At 52.9% G+C, this 26455-nt stretch overlaps 1 protein-coding gene across 1 annotated transcript in view; it reads left to right on the top strand.

The window, feature by feature from the left end:
• Positions 1 to 24212, top strand: part of Atp2c2 (ATPase secretory pathway Ca2+ transporting 2) — a 58754-nt gene extending 34542 nt beyond the window's left edge. The window contains exons 8-27 of the mRNA XM_032887561.1: positions 1489 to 1638; positions 1714 to 1782; positions 2285 to 2360; positions 5017 to 5083; positions 9196 to 9320; positions 9450 to 9547; positions 11005 to 11106; positions 12123 to 12212; positions 14195 to 14296; positions 14730 to 14886; positions 15609 to 15779; positions 16370 to 16467; positions 16556 to 16606; positions 17806 to 17972; positions 19603 to 19671; positions 19760 to 19876; positions 20487 to 20634; positions 21845 to 21943; positions 22209 to 22350; positions 23989 to 24212. Coding sequence (XP_032743452.1) covers positions 1489 to 1638; positions 1714 to 1782; positions 2285 to 2360; positions 5017 to 5083; positions 9196 to 9320; positions 9450 to 9547; positions 11005 to 11106; positions 12123 to 12212; positions 14195 to 14296; positions 14730 to 14886; positions 15609 to 15779; positions 16370 to 16467; positions 16556 to 16606; positions 17806 to 17972; positions 19603 to 19671; positions 19760 to 19876; positions 20487 to 20634; positions 21845 to 21943; positions 22209 to 22350; positions 23989 to 24107 — 2217 coding nt within the window. The 3' untranslated portion in view covers positions 24108 to 24212. The remainder of the gene's footprint in view (positions 1 to 1488; positions 1639 to 1713; positions 1783 to 2284; positions 2361 to 5016; positions 5084 to 9195; positions 9321 to 9449; positions 9548 to 11004; positions 11107 to 12122; positions 12213 to 14194; positions 14297 to 14729; positions 14887 to 15608; positions 15780 to 16369; positions 16468 to 16555; positions 16607 to 17805; positions 17973 to 19602; positions 19672 to 19759; positions 19877 to 20486; positions 20635 to 21844; positions 21944 to 22208; positions 22351 to 23988) is intronic.
• The last annotated feature ends 2243 nt before the right edge of the window (positions 24213 to 26455 follow it).

Consider the following 26455-nt stretch of genomic DNA (forward strand, 5'->3'; position numbering starts at 1 on the left):
ACCTGAGCTGCTCTTCTTACCCAACTCTTGTCCCGCTGTCTTTCTATGTCCCTTCTGCCTACCAGGTGCCAGCAGCTGCTGTAACGAGCCCAGGGTCCAAGTATAGGCAAGGCATGCTCCTCCCTCTTCCCTCCTCCCTCTTCCCTCCTCCCCCAGCCCTGGAGACCAGGAGCTTCCCAGTGACCAGAGGTGCCAGTTCCCTGCATTCTTATGGCTCCTTCTAACCCTTAGCCCCTCTCTGATCACTTGTCCTCCCTAAGGATCTTGGGATGCCATTACCCTTATATCAGTATCAGCTCCCCATTTCAGAGGGCCTGTCGCACCTGCCAAGTACCCTCTGCAAAACTGGGGAACACATCTATACATTCTGAAGAAGGTGGTGTCAGTGTCTTGGGAGGATCCATTCCAGAGCCCCTCCCTTGCACCCACTGCCCTCCAGCACTGAGGTGGGGACCCAGAGCCTTGTGCATGCTAAGCCCATGCCAACCGCTGAGTGACACAACCACTGAGTGACACCTCTAGCCTTTGCATTTTAGTTTGAGACAGGTTTCACTAAACTGTCCAGGCTGGCTTTGAACTTTTGGTCCTCTTGCCTCAGTCACCCAAGTTCTAGATGGCATTCCAGCACCGCCAGCCCCAGCTGACCTGTGTTTCTATGTGCAGGGCTCTATACTGGGTACCAAGAATACAGCAGAGAACAGACATGACCCTGGGCTCCTGGGTTACAGCCTGGAAGAACAGGCCTGAGCCTGTCCTTGGGGATGGTTGTTTAATGGCTGTTGGAAGCGTCTTACGGAAAGACCTGGGACCCAAGAACCCAGCCCCGACTGCGGAGGGCAGGAAGGGCTCCTTGGAGACAACCGCTTTGGGGCTGACCTTGAAGGCTAAATGGACAGGAATTAGCTGTTTTAAACAGGAAGGATCCCAGCTATAAGCCAGGCCTGACTCACCCAGAGGCACTGCTGTCTCCTAGGTGTTGCTGGGACATTGACCCTTCCCGTCCTGAGGTCTCAGCTGAGGTCTGTCCTTCTGCCTGGCCTCCACAGCGGCTTTTCTCTCTGCCCTGTGTCTTTACCTGCTGAGCTACCTCACTGGGCCTGTCCCCCCCTATACAGCTCAGTGACAACACACAGACCCCTGGAGAAGCTCATTCCACATCCAGAGTGAAGCCTTCAGTTACCACCCGGCTCTCACAGTGGTGAAAGGTGCTGGGTGGGAGGCAGGCCCAGGGGCTTGGAGAGGCAAAGAACTGTTCCAGCGAGCAGTCGAGCCACGTTTTCTGCCGATTCTGACGTTGCAAATAGCATTAAACAGGGTGTGAGACTTGCATGTCTTTAAGGAGAGGCCCAGAGCGCCAAGCTTTTCTGAGTCTGGCTTTCCAAGGCCCCTTCCCTGCCTAACGTCTGTCAAAGCTTTGGGTACTGTTCCAATCCTTGAGGCCTCTGAAGGGCAAGAGGGGATCTGAGGATCTCACCTTTGCCCACCCAGGTCACAGACCTCCTGGTGGATGAATCCAGCTTCACAGGAGAAGTGGAGCCATGCGGCAAAACGGACAGCCCATTGGCGGGCGGCGGGGATCTCAGCACCCTGAGCAACGTGGTCTTCATGGGGACGCTGGTGCAGTGCGGGAAGGGTCAGGTAAACAGAGCCCCGGATCCTGCCAGTGCGGCCCCAGGCCCCGCGTTACCTTACCTCCCTCTCTCCTCCGCACAGGGGGTCGTGATCGGAACCGGGGAGCAGTCTCAATTTGGAGAAGTTTTCAAGATGATGCGGGCAGAAGAGGTAGGGGCTGCGGGGCTGCGGGGCTGCGGGACTGAGGGCTTCGGGGAGGCAGAAAAGCAGGGCTGAGGGTGGCCAGCCACCGCTTCCATCAGACTTGTTCTAAGCCAGTCAGCCCTGCCCACCTACAGAAAGCTGGAGGACACTGGATTTGGGAGCATACTTTTTCGTTTTTTAATCTTAAAACTCAGCACCGTGTGCTGGCCGGATAGCTCAATGGGTAGGGGTACTTACCGCCCACCAAACCTTATGACTGTCACACGGGAAAGAGAAAACCAATTCCCGGAAGTCATCCTTAGAACTCGATACCTCCCCCCCCCCTGAGAGAGAGAGAGAGAGAGAGAGAAGAGAGAGAGAGAGAGAGAGAGAGAGAGAGAGAGAGAGAGAGAGAGAGAGAGAGAGAGAGAGAGAGAGAGAGAGAGAGAGAGAAACTTACTGTGTTTATCAAACATATGTGCATGGTACCCAAGATCACTCACAGTGGTTCCTCCTCCTCGACCTGCAGACACCTAAAACTCCATTACAGAAGAGCATGGACAAGCTAGGCAAGCAACTGACTGTCTTTTCCTTTGGCATCATCGGTGAGTGAACTTGGTTCCTGATGGGCTCTGCAGACCCAGCAGGGCCGTGCGGGTGAAACTTCAGTGGTTCTGTGTTGGGTGCCACACTTCTGGGTGTCTTAGGGTTTCCATTGCTGTGAAGAGACACTGTGACCAAGGCGACTCTTATAAGGACAGCATTTAACTGGGGCTGGCTTACAGGTTCAGAGGTTCAGTCCATTATCATCAAGGCAGGAAGCATGGCAGCATCCAGACAGGCAGGGTGCAGGAGGAGCTGGGGTTCTACGTCTTGACTGGAAGGCAGCCAGGGGAACACTGGCTCTCATGTGGCTAGGAGGAGGGCCCCTGAGCCCACCCTCACAGTGACACACTTCCTCCAACAAGGCCACACTTAATAGTGCCACTCCCTGGGCCAACCATATTTAAACCACCATACTAGTGAAATTGGAGTCCCCTCTTTGAGTTCTTAGTCTCATTAATAAAATTATTGATGGATTGATTGATTTTTTTCAAGACCGGGTTTCTCTGTGCAGCCCTGGCTGTGTCCTGGAACTCACTCTGTAGACCAGGCTGGCCTCAAACTCACAGAGATCCACTTGCTTCTGCCTTCCAAGTCTTGGGATTAAAGGTGTGTGTTCCCATCACCCAGCAATAAAAGAATTTTTAAATGAGTTTAGAAGAGAGCTTGAGGACAGTTTTTATTAAAATTTGAGAGAAAATAATGGAACATCTTTCAGGGAGAGTCATGTCAGGGGAGAGGAAGGTAGATGCCCATGTCTTTCTAGAGTTAGACCAGAATGTCCTGCCATGGAGGTCAACAGGTCCCTCCATGAAGAAAGAGAGGGTGAGGGGTAGCTTCAGAAAGCGAACAAGAAAGCCCAGAGCACTAGAGGAAAAATGTTCTGGCTTTGGTCAGTACCCGAAAGAAAGAGAAAAGAATAGAAAGGAAATGTTACTTCTCTGAGTTAGGGCTTTTCCACCTACCCCCAGTTCCCGAATAACAAATGGGAGAATTATTGTTATTGAAAAAATACCTAGGCCATAATTTTGGCTTGTTCCCTGCTAGCTTGAAACTTACATTAACTCATTTATACTATTCTATGTCTGCCCCGTGGCTAGTTACCTCTCTTCAGTTTCAAATGTCTGCTCCCTCAGAGTCTGAGTGAGGAATCTTCTCACGCTTCTCTATTTCCCAGAATTCCTCAACCCCCACCCCCACCCCCGCAGAATGTCCCACCTACTAATCCTGCCTCAGCTTATTGGCCATTCAGCTCTTTATTGACAGATGATGCTTCCACACAATACACAAGAGATTATCCCTACAAGGACTCAGGAGTGGGGCCAACTCATCAGAGTTGCCTGGTGAGGCTCCGTGGAGGATTGATGTTAGGGCATTTTCCAGGGAGGGACCGTGCATTATGTCATTAAGGTGATAATTATTCCTTAGAAGGACTTCTGGTCTCTAGCTGTGATTGACAGACCCAACTGGATTAACCCATAAGGAAAGAGGCAAGGGCCTGTGATGGTCTCAACTTTGGAGCAGATCAGAATGCCCTGTCTCTACCAAGAGCTACAGGCAGAGCCATTAGGAAGGGGCCCATCCTCCATGACCCTTCCGATCCCATAATGACACTGTTAGAGGAAAGACTTCAATCGGGGAAGGTAACCATTGAGAGCTCCAGGTTCTTATATCCTGGAACTAAGAATTGGACCAGAAGCTCGTGAATGGCGAGAGATGTGGGGATAGCTTATTCAGGAAGAGAAAGGCACGCTGGACAGTGGAGAGGGTGAGAGAGCAACAGACAAACAACAGGGTCCAGGCTCAACATCTCTCAGTCCTTTTCTCTATTGCTGGAACATCTTGTGAATTTGTTCTTGGTTCCCAGTGGTGACTCAGGCCAATTCTTCCCCACACCTCCAGGGCCCAGCACAATGCCTAGTGCTTAGCAAACATTTGATAACTGACCCGCAAAGGAGAAAGAGGAAATTTAATCAGGACTTAAGATGTATTTAAAAAAACAGTGACCCCGAGGGGTTGGGGCGTGGCTCTGTGGTAGAGAGCTTGCTGGTGTCTGTGTGTGAGACTCTGGGATCCATCCCCAACCCTGAGAAACAAAAACAAGAGAAAGCAAGAGAGACGTACCCCAGCCCTCACAGGACTAACTATATAAATGAGGACAACCCAGTGTGAGCCTGAGAGTCTTCATCCTAAACTTGGCCAGAATCTTTTGGGCGGGAGAGAGGAGAGGATTAAGATGGGATTTCATTTTCTAATAGAATGGGCTTTCTTTAAATAGAAAAGATGGGTGGGTATGGGTTCTTTTTTCTTTGTTTGTTTTTGTTCATTTGAAACAAGGTCCATGCTGACCTCAAACCCATGGCTATCCTCCTGCCTCAGCCTCCAGAATGCTGGGATAAATACGAGTCACCATGCCTACATACCCAGCTTAATTCCTTTTGAACTACTCTCCCCCACCCCCATCCCCCAGTTCTGGAGATTGGGCCAGGAATGTGAAGCCTTCCTTCCTTTCCAGCCCTGTAGCTTCAAGCTCCTGACATCACTACTTATTCCCAGGGTTTGAATTCACAGAGGGGGTCCCTCAGGAAGCCACTGAAAGCACAAGGAGACACTGGGGATACGCAGGAGCCCAGACTGATGCTGTCCTGTCTCTTGCAGGTCTCCTGATGCTGGTTGGCTGGGTGCAAGGGAAACCCCTTCTCAGCATGTTCACTATCGGGGTCAGGTATGTGGTCAAGGCTCCCAGGACCCCTCCCCGGCAGAGCGGGCGGCATCCCGCAGGGCAGGCGAGGATGGGGGAGATACTTTTTGGCCTACCAAACCGGGTCTCCAGTGGCACGTGGGAGGGGGCATGCACCCCTTTTCATCCCTCTTGGTGAGGACTTGGGTCTATCCCGCTGAGAGCCTGGGCCACACAGTAGCCTGTCTAGATAAGAGTGTGACCCCAACACAGACAGGGCACGACCTCGTTTATCAGTTTCTAGTCACTGTGACAAAACCCAGGAGGGAAGGAAGTAAGGGAACAACAACTTCTTTTGGCTCAAGGTTTCAAAGGGTTCCCTGCTTCTGTGGTGAGCCGGGTGCTATGGTGGAAGGCGTAGCAGGCCCCTAATCAGGGAGATGTGTAGGTGCCCCTGGCCGTCCTCTTTCATCCCATCTAGGCCCTTTGCGGTGGCACTGCCCCCACACATTCCCAGCCAATCCTCTTACACCCAGAGGTGTGCTTTGCTAATCTCCTGTTGATTCCTCTATCCTATCAGGCTGACAGTCCAAAGACTCTGATGGGCCAGGGCGGAGCTCAGTGTTAGAATATCACTGGCACGTGCAAAGCCATGGGCTCCGTCCCTGCACCATAGAAGATCAGCACAACACCTTCCCTTGGCTCGATTATCTGCCAAGACCCTGTCCTCAGATAAGGTCAGCCACACATCCAGGGTTAGGACGTGGATGAGTCCAACAGTCTCTGTCTCTGTCTCTGTCTCTGTCTCTCTCTGTCTCTCTGTGTCTCTGTCTCTGTGTCTCTGTCTCTGTGTCTGTGTCTCTGTCTCTCTCTGTCTCTGTCTCTGTCTCTCTCTGTCTCTGTCTCTGTGTCTCTGTCTCTGTCTCTCTCTGTCTCTGACAGGATCTCGTGTAGACCAGGCTGGCTCTAAACTTCTTATCTAGCCTTGAACTTCTGATATGTACCTGGTATATTCCCTGCTGGGCACTGAGCCCAAGGTTCGGGGTACCCAAGAGTGGGAACCTGGATCTTCTGATACTAGGACCAGGAACTGAACACGTGACCCTAGCTGGTCCTTGCTCAGCCCCGTGAGGTGACACATGATCCATTTTACAAGCGGGGACACTGAGACTCAGGCTCCACAACCGCCCAGGGCTACAGAGTGAAGAAGACTCTGGGCCATCCCGCCTGGTGCAGGATGGGACCACTTCACTTGCTAAATTTCCGTTCCCACCCTCGGCAGCTGGCAGCCGCCGTTGGCCTACAAATATTGACTGAGTGTCAATGGCTGGCTGTTACATCATCGAAGCACTGACCGAGCCTCGTGCCTTGGGCCCTCGTGGGCTTTTTAGGCTGGAGGAGAAAATAAATGTGGACAGTTTTAAGTGTGGGTTAGCAATGCAGTTCCAGGGATGCAGATATGGCTCAGTGGTTAGGGCATTGGCTGCCCTTCTAGAGGACCTGGGCTCCATTCCCAGCACCCACACAGTAGCTCACAACTCTATGTAGCTCCAATTCCAGGGGATCTGGCGCCTTCACAGGCATACATGCCGACAAACCACCAATGCACGTAAAAAAATAAATAAGTCTTAACAAACAATGCAGTCACCATTCAGCATCCACGCTGTATTAATGCCCCATGGGAAATGCTGGCCCCCATGGGAAATGCTGGCCCCCATGGGAAATGCTGGCCCCTGTGGGAAATGCTGGCCCCTGTGGGAAATGCTGGCCCCCATGGGAAATGCTGGCCTCTGTGGGAAATGCTGTCAGAGACTGAGAGGGAGCTGGGAAGGGACCTGGGACTAGGAAAGTGCCCAGGGTTGTTTTGTCGGGAGTCAGTTAAGAGAATAACAGGAGGAGAGGACCGGGAAGGAGAGAATAGCAGAGAGGGAGCACCACTGACTCGGAACTCTACCTCAGGCCCCTCATGGCCAGAGCGGTGTTAAAGATAATTAGGAACTTGCTCTTCCTGGTCTCTCCTGATCTTTATTGGTTTGTGGATTGGTTTTTTTATGCTATGTGCATATCCAGGTGTGTGCACTACACCCATCTCTTGACATATGGGGGTGTCCCCCTCATAATCTAAAGTAAATGTTTGCTTAGCCAGTTTATCCAGCCCAGGCCATAAAACCAAGGAAACTGGCTTCGCTGTCACCATGGAAACTGACACCCCCCCTCCCCAGCCAAATTCAGTAATCCTGGTTTATATAACTTGTCTCTGAATGGCTCATTGTCTCCGGGTGGAAGGTCACACTATTCATCTATTCATATTCTCTCTCTCTCTCTCTCTCTCTCTCTCTCTCTCTCTCTCTCTCTCTCTGTGTGTGTGTGTGTGTGTGTGTGTGTGTGTGTGTGTGTATGTGCACGCTTTTTTAAGATGAGGGTCTAATGACATAGCTTAGTCTGTCCTCACACTCATAGTGATCCCCCTGCCTCTACCTCTTGAATGCTGGGATTGCAGGTGTGAGCATTTGAGCCACCATGCTTGGCCAGCAGGCTGTTTAGACCAGAAAACCCATACTACATCACACACTGCTTTTAAAAAACAAATAAAAAACCATTTATGTATTTGAGGGTGGGCAGGCAGAGCACAGATTTCAGGGATCAGTTCTCTTCTTCCACTGTGTGGATCCCAGAGATAGAACTCAGGCCACGAGAGCTGGGTGGAGAGTATCTTTCCCACCCGAGTCACTTCACCGGCTTCCCTCTGTTTTCTCCACGGGCAACCCAATCATGATGCTCTGCACCATTGAGTGCACTGAGGTGCGGGGGTGATGAAGGACTTGTGAGTCACTGTCAATTCTTCTGACTACTCACCGGCCTGAGACCAATGCTCACCCTGCCCCAGGCCAGTGAGGGTCCGGTCCTCGCAGATGTTCATGAGCTCACACCTGTCCCCTTAGCACGTGTCAGCCTGAGAGGTGTAGAGAGGGGAAGAAGTGACTGCCCCTGCATCAATGTAGCCAGAAATGGCTTTTAATGAAAACTCTGTCACATTTAAAATTTTCTGTCACTGATGCTTAAAAATTAAGTCCTTGTAAGGCTGGACTTGGGGCTCAGTTGGGAAGGCACTTGCCTAGCATGCTTGACGACCGACCCGGGTTCCACTCTGGCACCACGGAAACCAGGTGTAGTTGTGTTTATGTCTCATCCCCATACTCTCGAGCTGGAGGAAGTAAGATCAACGTTATCTTTAGCTACACAGTGAGTTCAAGGCCAGCCTGAGCTCCTTGTAAAAAACACAAATATAGCAACTGTATTAAAACAATACCTGGCCTCCCGTTTCTTGGGAAGGATAGTCGATCTGGCAATTCGCTTGTCCCTGACCTCTGGGTGACAGTTTGCTTTGGGCAGGCTTGGCCTTAGGGCTCCTATGCTCAGTATGGCGTGGGCTGACCTCTCTCACCTTGTGCGTGGCTTTTCTCAGGTAACAGCTTTCCCTCTCACTCCCACAACCCAAGGCGTCCCTTTTTGGAAATTACTGCGGGCAGCGCCCTCTAATGAAAGCACTTGAGAGTTCACTGTGGTTACAAGTCGAACATCTCCACTCTCCTCCACTCTTGGGATCTCAGCTTGGCAGGGGTCACAGTGCTGGGTGGGGACATTAAGGAAGCGAGTGGGCATCAGATCTACTCTTAGGAAGGTGTGCCCACAGTGGGCGAGGGGGCTCCCTCTGCTTTTGTCTCTTTGGTAGCCTCAGGAAAAATAGTAAACCCACTAAATGAGCCAGTGACCACTGAAATTCAAGGGACCCAGAGGAGAGTCTGCCTGCCAGAAGCGGACACCTTCACTAGTGTCCTGATTGAGGTGCCTCCCCAAAAACTCTACCTCGCAATTCTCATAAATGACAATGGTTGAAATGCTAAAAGACGCGGCAGACACCGATTCACACGAACACGTGACTGCCTGATGAGGCCCCTCCCATGTCAGGGATGTAGTTTAGCAGGAATTCGGTCAGGGCAGAAACCGTGAAGGAGACCAGTGCATTGTGGGATTAGAAAATGAGTGTTCGCTGGGGGCAAAGACAAACTTTGCTAGATGAGATCGTCATCACCAGCACCAGCTGAGACTCATATCACCCTTTGGTGCATTACGTCTGGTTCGACTTTTCTCCCCAGTCTAGCCGTGGCGGCCATTCCAGAGGGGCTGCCCATCGTTGTCATGGTGACGCTGGTCCTGGGGGTGCTGCGGATGGCTAAGAAGCGGGTCATCGTGAAGAAGCTGCCCATTGTAGAGACTCTCGGTGAGGGCTCCCCCGCCTATGCAGACTGAGCCAGGCGACCGTGTGGGGTTGTAGGAACCTGGGGCTTCCAGCACGTATGTCACCCAATCTCGGTTGACAGCTCACCTCTCTAAACCTCTGTGGTGCCAGGTTGCTGTAACGTCATCTGCTCTGACAAGACGGGCACTCTGACAGCCAACGAAATGACAGCAACCCAGCTTGTCACGTCCGATGGCTTCCATGCCGAGGTAAGCCTCGTGTTCTCTCACAAGGCAGGAGACCAAGGCATGCGTGCCCTGCCAGCCCTCTCCTGCCCAGGGAAATGGCAGAGTCCTCTAGAACAGCAAGGAAGAAATAAATCCCTTGGAGGTTGGTGTAAGGAAGTATTGTGACCAATTTAAGATGACCTGATTGATTGATTGATTGATTGATTGATTGTGTTTCTCTGTGTAGCCCTGGTTGTCCTAGAACTCACTCTGTAGACCAGGCTGGCCTCCAACTCAGAGATCCACCTGCCTCTGCCTCGAAAGTGCTGGGATTAAAAGCCCAGACCACCACCCACTCTGCTCCTCTTTTGTTCTTTGTCAAATTTTACGTTTTATATATTTGCAGGACGGAACCCAGGGTCTCCTCCATGCTAGACAGGCACGGTGCTACTGACCACAGTCCCAGCCCCTCATTAACATCCCAGCCTGATTTTGTGGCGCTGAGGGTTGCCTGAACTCACTGTGTAGCCCAGGATTTACTGCGTAGTAAATCTCTTGTCTCAGCTCCCCATATGACGGAGTTTCCAGGCATGAGTCACCACGCCCAGCTCTTTACAAAATTTAAAAGCTACAGAAGTATCTGTTACCACCCATGACAAACTGACCCTGAGTCACTGTCCTCTGCCTCTCCCATGGCACAGCTGTACACTTTCTTTTTTTTTTTTTTTTTTTTTTTCGAGCTGGGGACCGAACCCAGGGCCTTTGCGCTTCCTAGGCAAGCGCTCTACCACTGAGCTAAATCCCCAACAGCTGTACACTTTCTTAACCAGCAATTTGGGGTAGGCATATTTTTCTATGGAACTTTCCAGAGCAAAGGATTACCAAGTAGGGGCTCCCAGGCCTGGCCTGCTCTCGTCCATAAAGTTTTCTTCCCCACCCTTCCACCCACCTCCCCACCTCGGTTTATGTGTGTGCACATAAATGCAGTGACCTTGGAGGCCAGAAGAGGGCGATAGAGCCCCTGGAGCTGGTGTTATAAGCAGTTTGACGCCATCTAGTGGTGGTGCTCAGAACTGAACGTGGTTCCCTTATAAGACCAGTATGCACTCTCTTAACCACGATGTCTTGGCACACTGTCCTGCTGATCTGTAAACATTACATGGCTGCTTGCTTTTCGGCCCCCACTGCCTTGACTGAGAGTGGTTTATGAGCTGCAGAAGCCAAGTGTTCCTTCTTGGCTTAGGGTGCAGTTTCTTCCAAGCCCGCCCTGTGTGCACCTTAGCTTGTGTGGCCCTTGGGTGGACACAGCCTCCACCAAGAGCACACACAGCCTCCAGTATCAGGAAGAGGTCCTGGACCGACAGAGCCGTCAGTCTGCAGGGCCATCCTCACGTGTAGCCTTATGGCTCTGGGGTAGACCCTAGGGGAGGGAACCTGTGTCATCCAGGGTTTGGGGGAGGGGTTGGGCTTGATGACATCCTCCTGCCATGTCCTTCCAGGTCAGTGGCATTGGATACAGTGGCGAAGGGACTGTGTGTCTTCTCCCCTCCAAGGAAGTAATCAAAGGATTCAGCAATGTGTCAGTGGGGAAGCTGGTGGAGGTGAGAAGTGGGTGGCCATCGTGGAACAGTGCATGGCTTACCTGAAATGGAAGGGGAGGTGATTGACTGACTGACCTCAGGGGTCCGCTCAGACATCACCCCTAAGTGGGTAAGAAGGCAGAGGGGAAAGGAAGGCTGGAGCCTGACTGGGCTCATGGGTGGGAATTTTCTGATCCTCCTCCACCTCAGTCATCTGCCCTCTCTGAGTGGCAGGCAGCCTCCAGGGATTCAGAGCCTCCCTCTTCCCCAGTCCTTCCTCTCACGTGGGCCTTACTCTGTTGCCTTCCCTCCCCTCAGGCCCCTCCTCCAGCCCTACAGACTCAGAAATAAACTCAGAGACACCACCAGAGGATTGAGCTCAGCCCCAGTGTGACAGAGAAGCTGCCGCTACTCACGCTCTGTCAGTGTCTAGATTTTTCCCTAAGCCAGCGGCTGCAGAACACTTCCATAGGCCTGTGGCTTAGTGATGTCTGCCCATCCTCCCCGTGTGTAGTCACACACCAAGCATGGTGTGACCCCGAGTTGAGACCTACTAGTGGTCACTGCCACCCCGCCACCCCACCTCAGTCCCCAGACCCCTGTGCCAGGCGCTCCCCTATGACAGCTTCTGGAGTCAGCCTTGCTCCTAAGCCATTTCCTATCCTGGTGGTACAGGCCTGGCGTCCCAGCTACTCAAGAGGCTAAGGCAAGAGAACTGCAAGTTCAAGGCCAGCCTGGGCAACTTAGCAAGCCCGACCTCAAACTGTAAAACGAAAAACTAAAACTTAAGGCTGGGGTACAGTTCAGTGGGAGTAGACTTGCCCAGCATGTGAGAGGTGCCAAGTTCCACGCCTGAGTCCGGGGGAGGGGAGGAGAGCACACACGTATGTCGCTGACTTATTTGAAGGAAACTCTCATAGCCTGGCCCAGCGGTAAGGCCATGCCTGCGGTGTCCAGCTTTTTCATGGTGTGACTGAACCCAGGGCCCGGGTGCTGGTTCCCAGTGCTGACTGCAGATATTGCAACCACTCCTTCAGGCAGGCTGCGTCGCCAACAACGCTGTCGTCAGGAAGAATGCCATAATGGGGCAGCCCACAGAAGGGGCCTTGGTGGTGCTGGGCATGAAGGTAAGAGGTCGTTAGTGTCTTCTGTGACCCTCCACTTGCTCCCTTGACACAGGGTCTTTCACTGAACTTAGAGTCAGGTTGGCAGTGAGCAGTCCCCAGAAATCTTCCTGTTACCTCCCCATCCCCAACAGCACAGAGGTGACAACACACAAGACCACTTGTCAGCCTAGAAGTGTGGTTCTAAAGTAGAATGAACTCCCGTTAGGAGCCACAACAAACATTCCACTAAAACGGAAGCGCAGCCTTCCCCCTGGCCGCTGTGGGCCCAGAGCCAACAGGCCAAGAAAGAGTTGACCGATCCCCCATAACCAAGGAAACTAGATTGCCTCTCCACAGTGGAAGTGAAGAGCATTATGTCAGGAGTGGCGGGGATCCTTTAGGGTGTCTCTTGGTCCTACCGTGTCCTGTGCTTAAAGTCAATGGAAAACTACAACCCCCTAATCTGGGCAGAATGACAAAGATTCAGATGCTTCAGGGATGAAGGTATGGGTCACTCCTCCAGGCAAAGAGCCAAGACCTGCTGGGGTGCTTGCTGAGGGTGGAGGAAATACAGAATGGGTCGCAGCGGAAGGGAGTTATAAATACCAGCTAAGGTCACATGACCTGTTACAGAAGCAAGGACTATAATTGACATGCCCTGCTTTGTTAGGAATGTGTGTGCCTATATACACCATATATTAAGCAGAAATTTGTGTTTTCTTTTCTCTCTTTCATATCACTGTACTGATTCTGTCAGTTCTGCTCCCATAGAGGACACTGACTTGCCCACATGGGTGGGTGCTGGGGATTTGAACTCATGTCCTCATGTACAGCGAGGCCTCTTACCTGCAAAGTCGTCTCCCCGGACCTAGACATCTGCCCAGCCCTCTCTTGTATCACTTCCACAATTTCGTTACTTAGTTTTAGGTATTGGGAACAGAACCCAGGGCATTGCGGCTGACTGAGCCACACTCTGACCCTAATTGAGTTCACTGGGTTTGCTTGGAGGTAGCATGATGACCGCTAACAGCCACGCCCCTGCAAAGCCCACCCCAGCATGGGTGTAACATCCCCTGAGCTGCAGAGTAGAGCCCACCCCTGATCTGCTGTGTCCCCTGCAGGGAACCTTCTGCCCCTTACATACTCTAGCATGTCCCTGCTGCAGCTGGGGTGGAGTTGAGGGGGTAGCTAGAACCCCTGATGAGGCAACTGGAATCCTGGACAAGGGGCTAAGGGTCTTACTCCTCCTCCTGAGGGAATGTCAACAGGCCTCACCTTGAGGGTCTCTTGGGATGAGTCACACTTCTCTGATGAAGACACTGATAGCCGCCTTTCTCAGAGGACAGCATTCCTCACTACTGTGAGGCTACAGGCTTATCTGTGCTTCGAGGGGATGGGGAGTGCTTTCCAGGCACATGCCCTTTAATCCCAACACTGAGGAAGAAGAGCTGGGCGGATCTCTGTGAGTAAAAGGCCAGCCCGGTGTGTATAGCAAATCCCAGGCCAGTCAGAGATACAGTGTGACACCCTGTGTCAACAGGGTACCAGGGTCCTCATAGCTGCCTTTTCCCAAGTCATTCCCACGCCTCCTGCTGTTACTAGAATTTTGGAATTCCCTTCCCTCACAAACACTATCTCTAGTGCCTGAGCTGCCCAGCTAACACTGGTTTGCTTTTGGAAAACTGAGTTTGACCTGGTGAGTGACAGGCCCCAAAGTCTTCAAAGACTGTCACACAATGATGGCCCTGCAGGCCCCAGGCTGCACCTTCCCAGAAGTCTTTGTTCCCCCAGAAGTTTCTAAAGGAGCTGAGGCAAAGGCTTGGTTCTGGGACCAGAGAAAAGAAATTGTTTTCCTGGGTGAGACCTCTGAAAACAGGCAGCCTTCCATCCCGCGGCCATCACTCGGGCATTCTGGACTTGGAATGTTGGTTTACACAGGCAAGGCTTAGCACTGCAGCCTGGCTCAGGAGGACGCCCTGAAAGCATTCCCTCTTACACCCCAGATGAACTTAGGCAGCATCAAAGATTCCTACATACGGAAGAAGGAAATTCCCTTCAGCTCAGAGCAGAAGTGGATGGCAGTGAGGTGCAGCCTGAAGAATGAGGTAAGTTTGGCTTTTGTTGAGCTGAGTCTCACTAAGGGGCCCAGGGCAGCCTGGAACTCGGGGACCTCCTGCCTCAGTATCTGAGAGCTGGCATGGTAGGAATACACTGTGTCTGGCATGCCATCCTTCCCTCAAACCAAAAGAAGGCACAGACACCTGGGGGAGAGGGTGGTGTGCCCCACACTTTCTAGGAGCTTCCAAATATGACAGCCATGAACTGGGCATTCGGACCCATGGTGGTCACAGTGGGGACCCTGATCCAGCCACAATGTGGGGGTCTCAGGTTCTTCTTGACCTGCACTGGAACGTCCAGGTGTAGACCCGGGGGACCTGTGTGTTTTGGGGGCTTCTGGTAAAGGCTCAAGGGTGGGGCAGCTGTCTGTGCAGGAGGAAGCACCCGGTGGCGGCGAATTCTTTTCCTTTTCTTTCTAAGGATGGGGAAGACGTTTACTTCATGAAGGGAGCCTTTGAGGAAGTGATCCATCACTGCAGCATGTATAACAATGGGGGCATCCCACTGCCTCTGACACCCCAGCAGAAGTCCTATTGTCAGCAGGAAGAGAAGAAGATGGGGTCGCTCGGCCTGCGGGGTTGGTGTCTCCTCTGCCGCTCCCTGGGCCTTGGAGTTTGCCTGCAGTGTCGCTGGGATGCTTGAGAGTAGGGCCCTGGGCAAACCTGCCACCATCCAGAATGGCAGGCAGGGGTGGGCTTGACAGCAAGGCCCAGTGTGAAACTTCACAGTCAGGATAGGCTGCCCAAGTCACCCATGACCCCTGCTGATCCAGGGGTGGATCACGTTCCCCAGGACAAACGAAATTTGTGCCGTGAACTAATTTCAGGCACTAGCTCGCTCCCTGCCTTCTGCCATGAAAACTTTGAGCTCTGAGGGAGACCCGCCATCTCATGGCCACTTTGAAGTTTTCTCGGCTGTGTGGTCAGTGTCTTCCCCATCAAGCTGATCTTAAAACCCTCGTGTCATTTGCCACCCGGTCCCTTGCTGGAGAAAATAACCTGAGAACACCCTGGAGGGCTTGTACTCCATGGGACAGGAGAGGCGAAACTCACCCCACCCGTTACCTCGACCTCCCTACTCTGGGGATAGATGGCTGTGCTCGGAAGGGTTTGTCCCAGGTGCCTGTACGCAAGCTCCCAGGGGCTGCTGCTGGACAGCTGCTACCTTATGTGACCTAGGCTGTCTCCCACACCTGCGCTTCCCCGTCTAGCGTGCCTATGCTGCCCCAAGAGCCACAGCAGGGCTTGCTAGGGACAGAAGATAGTCCCCAGCTGCCACCAAGCTGTCCGTCTCTCATAGTGCTGGCCCTGGCGTCTGGACCTGAGCTGGGAAGGCTGACATTCCTCGGTCTGGTGGGCATCATCGACCCCCCAAGGGCTGGCGTGAAGGAAGCGGTCCAGGTCCTCTCGGAGTCTGGTGTGTCAGTTAAGATGGTGACAGGGGATGCTCTGGAGACAGCCTTGGCCATAGGTAACCAGGGTGAGGACAAGGGAGGGAAGGGGCCTCATGCCCAGCTGAAAGGGCTCTGAGCTGTGTAGACCAGTGCCCCCTGCTCCACCTCGTGTCCGAAAAGAGGAAAGTCGACATGTAAACGGTGGACCTACTATGCGTTTAGGGGTTTTTCAGCTGTGATGTCCATACACAACTGGCGTGCTATACTGGGTGATTTCAGTCTGGCTTCCTCCACTGGCTGGGCAGTTTTGACAAGTCATAGGACCACTCTGATGCTCAAGTGTCTCCATCAGCAGTGGGCCAGCGGCCTCTGCTGCCTTCTCCCATCACTATGATTAGGAGAGGTCATGTTGACTCTGTCCCACTAAAGCCCAGTGCTGGGAGGTCACAGGCCAGAGTATCAGGGCTCTCATGTCAGGCGCCAGTAATACCACTTCCCAGCAGCGTGGCCTCAGGATTTGCATAGTTTCCTTGACATGGGTATATGTCGGTTCACCGTGGTTATGTCGGACACTGAGATGGGCTAAAGTCAGTTGTGTCAAATGCCAGGTGGGTCAGGGCCACCATTCAGGCCTAGGATCCACTCCTCAGCCCAGACTCTCTCAAAGGAAGAACCATCGGCCTGTGCGACGAGAAGCTGAAAGCTATGTCCGGGGAGGAGGTGGAGGGCACGGAGCAGGGCGCACTGGCAGCCCGAGTGAGGCAGGTGGGTTGTCCTGGGGGCAGACAGGGCGGGGACGGAGGGGTCCTCCGGCTCCCATGTCCACTGATGGCTCTTTGACTCCCTGTGCCAGGTGTCTGTATTCTTCAGGACCAGCCCAAAGCACAAGGTTAAAATCATAAAGGTAACTGGGTCAAATGACGGGGGCCATCCAGGGTGGGACCGTCCAGGGTGGCAGGCTCTTAGCTGGTCAAGTGACAGGAATGTGCCAAGGAGACAGCGGCTCAGCTGGCCTTGGCTGTAGCTCCCTTCTCTAGGTTTTAGGCAGCCACGTGCATCCCACGCACCCACCCCCATTTACAGGGCAAAATGCCATCACTCGTTTAGCTGCAAAGGATGCTGGGAAATGCCACCTCAAGAGGGATAGGTAGTTCACAGCTAAAGCCGGAGTGGGCCCTTTGAATGTGGGTGTGGGAAAGCCGGGGTCCACTGACCACAGGGAAAATATTCAGGTGTTGGCACGGAGCTGCCCCTGGCTTCTTCTCTTTGCCAACCGGAAGCCCGAGTTTCAGGCCTTTCCCCACATCTGTACCTGGAAGTTTGCTCAGTTCTTTGGTTGCTGTATTTTGTTCTTTGGGGGCTGTTTGAGGGGGTTCTGGGATATTTAGTTTTTAGCACTGAATAATTAATGCATGGTGGCTCACAACTGACATCCCAGTACCCAGGATTGTGAGATACAAGACAGCCTGAGCTACAGATCCTATTCAGAGAGAGAGAGAGAGAGAGAGAGAGAGAGAGAGAGAGAATTATATATATATAATATATATAGGGGTTGGGGATTTAGCTCAGTGGTAGAGCGCTTGCCTAGCAAGAGCAAGGCCCTAGCAAGGCCCTGGGTTCGGTCCCTAGCTCCGAAAAAAAATATATATATATAATATATATATATTTTATATATGAATGTGGGTGTACACACATACCCCAGGGCATGTGTGGAGGTCACGTGACAACCTGTGGGAATTCATTTTCTCCTATGGGAATCACTCAGGGCATCAATATTGGTGACAAAGCTCCTTTACTTGATGAGACATCTTGCTAGCCCCAAGAACTGGCTTGGTTAATTGCTCACTATGAGTGCCTTTTACAAGCCATATGTGAGCCCTAGCCGTGTGTCCTGTGAGGCCAGCATGGTGACTGTCACTTGCCCTGAAGAAACTAAGCTGAGATGTTCAGGGCTATGCCCCTGCAGTAGAGCTACTGGGACTAGGCCAGTTGACCCCAGCTTCTAGCTGATAGATGGCTACTGCCCATGGTACAACCGGGAGGGCATCAGAAAGGGTCTAAGGAGGACTGCGTGCGAGCCTCCACCACCTGCTCTCCACACAGGCATTGCAGGAGTCGGGGGCAATTGTAGCCATGACGGGGGATGGAGTGAATGACTCAGTTGCCCTGAAGTCTGCAGACATCGGGATTGCCATGGGACAGACAGGAACAGACGTCAGCAAAGAGGCTGCCAACATGATTCTGGTGGACGATGACTTCTCGGCCATTATGTGAGTTTCCATACCAGCACCCCCAGAATGTACTGTGGTGGATATGGAGGGGTTCTCGTGGGGTTCAGGGGAGAACCCCTGGGGAGAGAGCTACATCCTAGGCTCATCCCCTACTCCAAATGTGTGGAGTTTCTCAAGGAAGGCTTGCCTGTCCTGCCGTCACTGGAATATAAAGGAAGCCAAGCCAGTGGTTCTCAACCTTCCTCAGGCTGAGACCCTTGAACAGTTCCTCAGGTTGTGGTGACCGCAACCATAAAGTTTTTGCATTGCTACTTCATAACTAGAATTCTGCTAGTTCTGAATCGTAACGTGAATTATTTTTGGAGATTGGTTTGCCAAAGGGGTCATGACCCACAGGTTGGGAACCACAGGCCTAGAGCCACTTGATTAACCAGTAACCAGAGGCAGCCATCAGAAATCATGCTTGGGGGCTTAGGGATGGCACGGTCAGCAAAGTGCTTGGCCTGCAAGCCTGGGACATGAATTTGGCACCCTGAGTCGACATGAAAATGCAGGCAGGGTGGTAGAGGCTGTCAGGGAGCCCCAGGGCTTACTAACCAGCCAGCCTCGCCTGATTGACGAGCTCCAGGCCAATCAGAGATCTTGTCTCAGAAAGGGCGGCCTTCCTGGGGATGAGACTCAGGGTTGTTCTCTGGCCTCACACTTACAAACACTTGCATAAATAAAAGCCATGGTTGGAGGCACAATAACCTCTGTTCAGGAGGTGGAAGCAGGAGGATTGACATTGTCCTCCTGTGGGTTTAATTTTAGCCAGCTTTAAGACTTTGCTCTTAAGTCACAATACTTAGAGCACAGAACACTTAGAAGGGTATTTTTTAATAACAAAAGTACCACTGGAGCAAAGTTTCTCCACCATTAAAAATACTCTTCTGGGCTGGAGAGATGGCTCAGTGGTTAAGAACACTGACTGCTCTTCCAGAGGTCCTGAGTTCAAATCCCAGCAACCACATGGTGGCTCACAACCATCTGCAATAAGATCTGGTGCCCTCTTCTGGTGTGTCTGAAGACAGCTACAGTGTACTTATATATAATTAATACACCTTTTTTTTTTTTAAAGTTTTAAAAATACTCTTCCAAGCATGATTGTGCGGGGATGTGGATGTGTTTGTCTGTCTGTCTGTCTGTCTGTCTGTCTGTGTAGCTCACAGACATAGCCATGGGCGCCCCTGTAATCCTGGCACTGTGAGGGGCAGGGAGTTGGATCCCTGGGACTTGCTAGCTGATAGCTTTGCTTCAGGTTTCATGAAGCACTGATTCACAGGAGTAAGGCAGAGAGACAGCAGGACATCCAAACACGTTCCGGTGCATACACACCAGACAGACAGACGGACAGCGATGGATCTCTGGCTGTGCCTCCAGTGTGGACCTTGGGTTCTTTCATCTGCTGTCAAGCTGCACTGAACTCTTACCATCCCGAGGACCGATGGGGCCCTGGCTCCAGTTGAGAGGGGGTCACACACAGGATTTGCACAAGAAGGGACACACTTAACCAGTGTGTCCCAAGTGTGCCAGCAAGGGTTACCTGCCCTGTTGCACCTGGGCTGACCACTCGGTGTGGCTGAGCCGCCCCCAGACCTCTTGCCTACAAACGCTCTCACTTCCCTTTCAGGAGCGCAGTGGAGGAAGGCAAGGGCATCTTCTACAACATCAAGAACTTTGTCCGCTTCCAGCTGAGCACGTAAGCAGAGACGATCCTTCCTCCATACTCACTGGGTGTTGCATCCTGTGCATGCACTGACGGGCTGTCCGTCGCCTGTGCCCAACAGGAGCATCGCAGCCCTGAGCCTCATCACCCTGTCCACCGTGTGCAACCTGCCCAACCCCCTCAACGCCATGCAGATCCTGTGGGTGAACATCATCATGGACGGACCACCGGCCCAGAGGTGAGGCACTGGGCTCAGGCAGGACCACGCAACTCCCTCTCAGAAAGGAATCTCTGGGCTGGGGCTGAAGTGTGAATAGTTTCCAGAAGGGCAGACTGGAGCCCTGTGCTCCCTCGAGTGCCCATGGCTCGGTCCCACTGTAAAGTCAGGCCGCCATGTCCAGGAAGTCCTCTCTGATCACTCTACCAGTGGTGGCCCCTGTTTCTCCTGGCCCCATTTAGGACCCCTTAAGGTAATAGGAACTCATGGGGCTTAGGAGGCCATGGCATGCCAAGGCTGAAGCCCAGTGCTGGCCCTTGATAGGTCCTGGGTCTCTCTGCATCTGGATATTTGGAAACAGATGGGAGAGCGAGCTATGGCTACCTGTGGGACAGTCGTTCAAGGACAAGAGCAGCCCTGCTCTCAGGCGATAATTTGGAGGGCAAGTCTGAGGCCGTGCCAGGCGTTCTTTTAAGAGGAAAGCTCTCAGTATGTAGTCCAGGCTGGCCTTGAACCCGGAGATCCTCCTGCCTCAGCCTCCCGAAAGCTGGGGTTACAGGCTGTGCACCACCTGGGCCAGCTTCGGAGTGACTGTCGCTATTTCAAAGCATCCCTTGTCTTTTCTGCACAGCCTAGGGGTGGAACCTGTGGACAGAGATACCCTGAGGAGGCCTCCACGGAGCGTCAGGGACACGATCCTGAACAGAGCCCTGATCCTGAAGATCCTCATGTCGGCGGCTGTTATCTTAGGGGGGACCCTGTTTGTCTTCTGGAGAGAGGTGAGCAAGGCACGGCCTTGGCTCCCACAGAGACAAGAAAGGGGGAGCGTTGTGCACGATTGGGCACTGGGAACTGGGTGCTCTCTCCGAGGTGTGTGTACAGAGAGAGAGAGAGAGAGAGAGAGAGAGAGAGAGAGAGAGAGAGAGAAGAGCTTGGTGGTGTCAGAGGCCAGAGAGTAGGTGGTGGGTAGAGAGAAGTATGGGGGTCAAGTGCTGGGGCCAGAGCACAAACACCAGGTTTTGGGGGACCCCACCATTTTTATCGTCACAGGAAGCTACAGGGATGCTTACAGTCTGAGCCCATTCTAGCACGGGTGAGTTTCATGGCCCATTGGGCTGGGAAGCCTCTGGCAAGGCTGGATATGGCGGAGGTGAGGAATTAGGCAGTGGTCATAGGAGCCGCCTGGTAGGCTGAGGAATCCCTGCTGTGTTCAGACACGTCCTCCAGGGCATCCAGACGGGAACTTGGTTCTGAAAGCCCGCCTGGCACCCAGGGTGGAGGGATATATCCGGGATTGTTCCAGCCTGGAGAGGATTCCGGGTTGGAGGAAACTTGAGGCAAAAACATCTGAAAACTTGCACCCACAAATCCACCTCAGCGGGGCTCTGGCCAGTCCTTGTGAACGGGCCGGCCTGGACACACAGTTAGCTGCATTAGCTGCTTCGGCCATGCGTTCTCCCTGAGGTCAGCTGTCCCACACTCCTCACAGGATGTGGGTTCTGCTCGTTCGTGTAGTGGGATGACCTGCAAGGCACTTGCCCACTAGGAGGGTGGTCCTCAACCTTCCCGACACTGAGCTGTTTTAATACAGCTCCCCGTGTTCTGGCGACCCCCCCAACCATACGATTATTTTTGTGGGTACGTCATGACTGCAATTTTGCTACTGCTGTGAGTTGTAAATATCTGATGGTTTTAGGGGACCCTGTGAAAGGGTCATTTATCCCCAAAGGGGTCACGACCCACAAGAGAAAGGTGCCTTTCTCTTCTCGGTTGCAGCTGACACTCCTAGGGTGGGAGTCCCCTGAGGCCAGCACAAACATGGCACAGGACCGGATTGTGTCCCCGATGCTTCTAGTGTATACTTTCCGGGCTGGGTGGCCAGTGATCCTCAGACAGCACCCACAGGCCACCCTGGCACACTGTACCCCTCAGCTCTGAGGCAGGGAGCCCCCTTACTCTGCCATGAGCATGCCTAATACTGCATTCCAGATCCCAGAGAACGGTACCAGCACCCCGCGCACCACCACCATGGCCTTCACCTGCTTCGTGTTTTTCGACCTCTTCAATGCTCTAAGCTGCCGCTCTCAGGTGAGTGGAGCTGACCCTGCCCACCCCCTCGGACACTGCAGCTCTGTCTCTCTATACTCCAGGCAGAGGACTGGGGAGAGGGGTACAGGTTTCTGCGTCCATGCCCCAGGGGCTCCAGCTCCAACACACCCCAGCACCTGCCCTTCTGTCTGTCCATCTGCCAACTTAGGGAGCGGGCACAGACTGCATGGTGTCCTCCGGGGCACAGCTCCTGAATCCACACGGTGTGCTTACACCAGCCCACTCACGCCTCTCATCCCCGCAGACCAAGCTGATATTTGAGATTGGCTTTTTCCGGAACCGCATGTTCCTGTACTCGATCCTTGGGTCCCTCCTCGGGCAGCTGGCCGTGATCTATGCCCCGCCCTTGCAGAAGGTCTTCCAGACCGAAAACCTGAGCGCGCTCGGTGAGTGACGGGAACCGAGACTGACTGCCAACTGGGGTGAAGCTGTGAGGCCGCCCTCAAAAGACAGGCTGGTCCACAGGCGGCTTCTTGTGGCACACAGGGTAGGAAGGTGACATCCAGACACAGGGAACACAGAGGAAGCTCAAAAGGAGGCCCCTCTGCAGAGAGAGAGGGCTGGGGCTGGGGCTGGGGAGCAGCATCCTGAACCTCAGGACACACACGGTCTTGGGTTTTGACTGGGGCTGGACTGATTATGGTGCTCATCAGAGATGGCCGCCCTGCAGGTCTTGCTGAAGGGACATAATGTAGCAGTCAGAGATGCCCAAAGGCAATTCAGTCCAGTGTTCCTATCCTGCAGGGATGGGTCCTGCAGCAAAACTAGCCCAAGTACAGCAGTTTGCAGGTCCCCTACCTTTCCTTCTGTCCCACATTGGTCACTGGCTACCTCCATCCAGGAGCAGGGGACAGAGGGTCAGCTCCCAGATCCAGTACAGAGCAGGCTTTGCTCCAGCACAGATCACTACAGGACCAAAATGACCACATGAGTGTGAAAATATGCAAATAGAACAAGTACTTGAGACCTCAGAGCAGGGCAGGAAGGGCGGCCCTCCCTGTGACCTGAAACCTGACTTCCCGTGGGGCCCCAGTGAGTGCTCTGTGGGAGGGAGCAGTGAAAAGGAACCCAGGAGTTGAGGGACCCAGGTCAGCACAAGGACCCAGGTTTGATCCCCAGAATCCATGCTACTGCTGGGGAGGCAGAGGCCCAAAGGACTCGAGGGGCTCAGTGGCCAGCCAGCCAAGCTGACTGAAAATGGTGACCTCTAGGTTCAGTGAGAGACGCTGTCTCAGAAAAGGAAGGTGGAGAGCAGAGCCCCAGAGTCCATCTCGGGCCTTTGCCTGAACATTTGAGTGCAAAGAAAACCCTCGGGGTAGGGCTCCGTTTGGCAAAGTGTTGGCCTAGCTTGGCTCCATCCCCAGCTCCACGAGACTAAGGCAGGCTTGTTGTAATCCCAACACGGGTGTGGTGAGGTGCAGGTAGGAGCATCAGGAGTATGAAGTCCTCAGCTGCACAAGCTTGAGGCTAACCTGAACTACCTGAGAATTACCTCAGAAAGACAGGAAACCTATGAGCAAGTTTCTACGCAACCTGTGTGTGTGTGTGTATGTATATAAATGTGTATATATGTATATGTGTGTATATACATATATATATATATATATATATATGTGTATGTGTGTATATATATATATATATATATATATATATATATATACACACTGTAGCTGTCTTCAGACACACCGGAAGAAGGCATCAGATCCCATTACAGATGGTTGTGAGCCACCATGTGGTTGCTGGGAATTGAACTCAGGACCTCTGGAAGAGCAGTCAGTGCTCTTAACCGCTGAGCCATCTCTCCAGCCCCTCTAAGCGCCTTTTCCACAGTGGAGAAGAAAGTCAGCTTGCCAAAGCTATGGTGACTTATTTGGCATCTAATGTCAGAAGGACCTTGGCCTCTTCAGGGATGGCAAGCCCCTTCCCCTCAGCCCCCCTGAGGTCTGTTAGGTTGAAGAGGAAGACAGAGGACATGGCGGGTGGCCTGTGGGTGGGCACTACTGACTGAGACGATCTTCCCATAGACCTGCTGCTGCTGACTGGCCTGGCCTCGTCCGTCTTCATCTTGTCCGAGCTGCTCAAGCTATGTGAAAAGTTCTGCTCCAGAGCCAAGGCCGATCAGATGCTCCCGGAGGCTGTGTAAAGGAACCGGGGTGTCATGGCTGACTGACTTGTGTCCTTGGGTGCCTCTGGCCTGGCCCCGTCCTTCTGCACTATCTGCTCCAAGAGGCAGATTTTAGGACTGTGCAGCATCGGGACCCTGGCTCCACATGTCCTCCTGGGCCATGTCCTGCACAGGACAGGGTGGAGCTTATACTGAAACATGGCGCTATTTATTAAACCACCGTGGTTTTTATTTAACCTGTCTCTCTCTGTGCTTGAGCGATGCAGCCCCACGTGGTAGCACAGGACTTCACGGCCACAGACGTCCCCGTTGAGGCCTTGCATCCTCATCTAAGATGTAGTTCTACAAAGAGCTTTGCCTCGTGATTTCGGAGGTCAATCCTCGGTGCTGGGGGAGGGGGGTGTGAATGAAAGTATGATTTACGTAAAATCTGATTCAAAGCAAAGACACAGTGGCGTCGCTGAGCATAGATGGGGCATTTCCTGAGGGCTGAAAATGTAAGAACCTGAAATTCTGTACACCTTTACACCTGCTGTGATGAAGAACACTGGTGCCTAGCGTTTGCAAAGCTCTCGCTCCGAGGACACCAAAATAAAACCCACACCTGACACGAACGGAAGCTCCCTCCCCCCAGAAACATCTCCAAGCTCATGTCGGCATCGTACCTCATGGGAAAGGAACTGAGAATCTCCGTGGGAGTCAGGGAGGAGGTGGTGGTGGAGGAGGCACCAAGCCGGGCGCTCACCTGACACGCCAGCTACTCGGGAAGCTAGGGCAAGAAGATTGCAAGCTCGAGGCCAGCCTGGGCAAAGGCCAGCCTGGGCAACTCAGCAAGCCTCATGATACCCCTGCCTCTGCCCCTTCAGGTAAAAGGGCTGGGCTTGACGCGTGAACGTCCACCTGGCACAGACAAGTCCCTGGGCTCAGTGCCACTCTGAAAACATGAGTCATGGGGAGATGTGCAGTGCCACTGAAGGAACCATGCCTGCACACTCCAAAGACGACCTATAGATGAGCAAAAACCATGGAGGTGTCTGTCAGGGGGAGCAGGGACCTGCAGCGTAGCATCGCTGGCTGGCAGCCTGGGCTCTCGGGTCCCTTCACACTTCCTTCTCAAACCAGGGGAAGCCCACGCTCTTGTATGTCAAGAGGCTGGTCCTGTGATACTCATGGCCGGGGGTCACGATACAAAAGGATTCAGCAAGCATTAGGGACAAACCCCACATACATGTGCTCATGTGTGCCCAGGCATACTTACACAGGCATAGGCCATACACATGAACATGTGTACAGAATGTACGTCTGTACACAGGCATATATGTCCCAAGTATATGCGCACAAGCACAGGTCCACACACACATACACATGTGCACCTGCAGATAGAGACATACGTGCAGACAGAAATGCCCATTTATCTATAGTATATGAGTAAAAATTCTAAAGTGACTTAAGTAGAGGAGTTCAACACAAAGGGTATCAGGGGCTGAGGAGACGACAGCTCAGTGGGTAAAGTAGGGCCGTGAAAGTCTGACAATGTGAGTTTAAGACCCGGGACTTACCTAAAAACCCAGCTACAGGAGTGCTCACATCACCCTCAAAAAAAAAAAAAGAGAAAGTCCTTATAAATCACGGTGGAGAAGGGCACCCTAGAAAGCCAGAGGGACACTTTGAAAACTGGAGCTGTACACCACTACTCCTTGGTAAGCGGGCACTCAGAGCTCTTCCACACCTCAGCCAGGCGTGCTGGGGTACAACTATAGCTACAGCATTCGAGACAGAAGTAGGGGGAGTGTGAGACCATGGCTATAAAAGACTCTGTCTCAAAAACCCAAGGGCTGGGAACACGGCCCTGTAGGGAGCGCTTGCCTAGCGCACACCAAGCCCCCGGTTGCATTCCGTGGCACTGCCAGGAAGAAAGAAAAATGGCATCTTTTAAACCAACAAGTCATCGGTTCATCCCAGAGACACAGGAAGGATGGTCACTATGGCAACAGTCAGCCTCCCAACAGATGCTGACTTGCCTGACAGGATCTGCACAGCTGACACAAGCATTGGGAAAGATGGAGAGAAACTGAGCAACTCCCACTGAGGGACAGACCACGTACAGACATGGCTGTGCCCCGGTGCGTGGCTGTGCCCCGGTGCATGCCTGTGCCCTGGTGTGCCGAGAGTGGCCTCCAGAGGAGCCTGGGGAGGAGGGATAAACCTTCCCATAGCGGTCATCTCTCCTCTCCGTCCTTCCAGCCCCTCACTCAGGTGCTCATTTTAACAACTGCATGTGTAGCGGGGTCTGCGTTTCTTTACCTCTTCCTTCCAGCACTTCCGGGCTGGCTCTGCTCAGCCTCTGCCTGCAGAAAGGTCTCTGG

This window comes from Rattus rattus, chromosome 17, assembly GCF_011064425.1.
Source record: "Rattus rattus isolate New Zealand chromosome 17, Rrattus_CSIRO_v1, whole genome shotgun sequence".
Classification (NCBI taxonomy): Eukaryota; Metazoa; Chordata; class Mammalia; order Rodentia; family Muridae; genus Rattus; species Rattus rattus.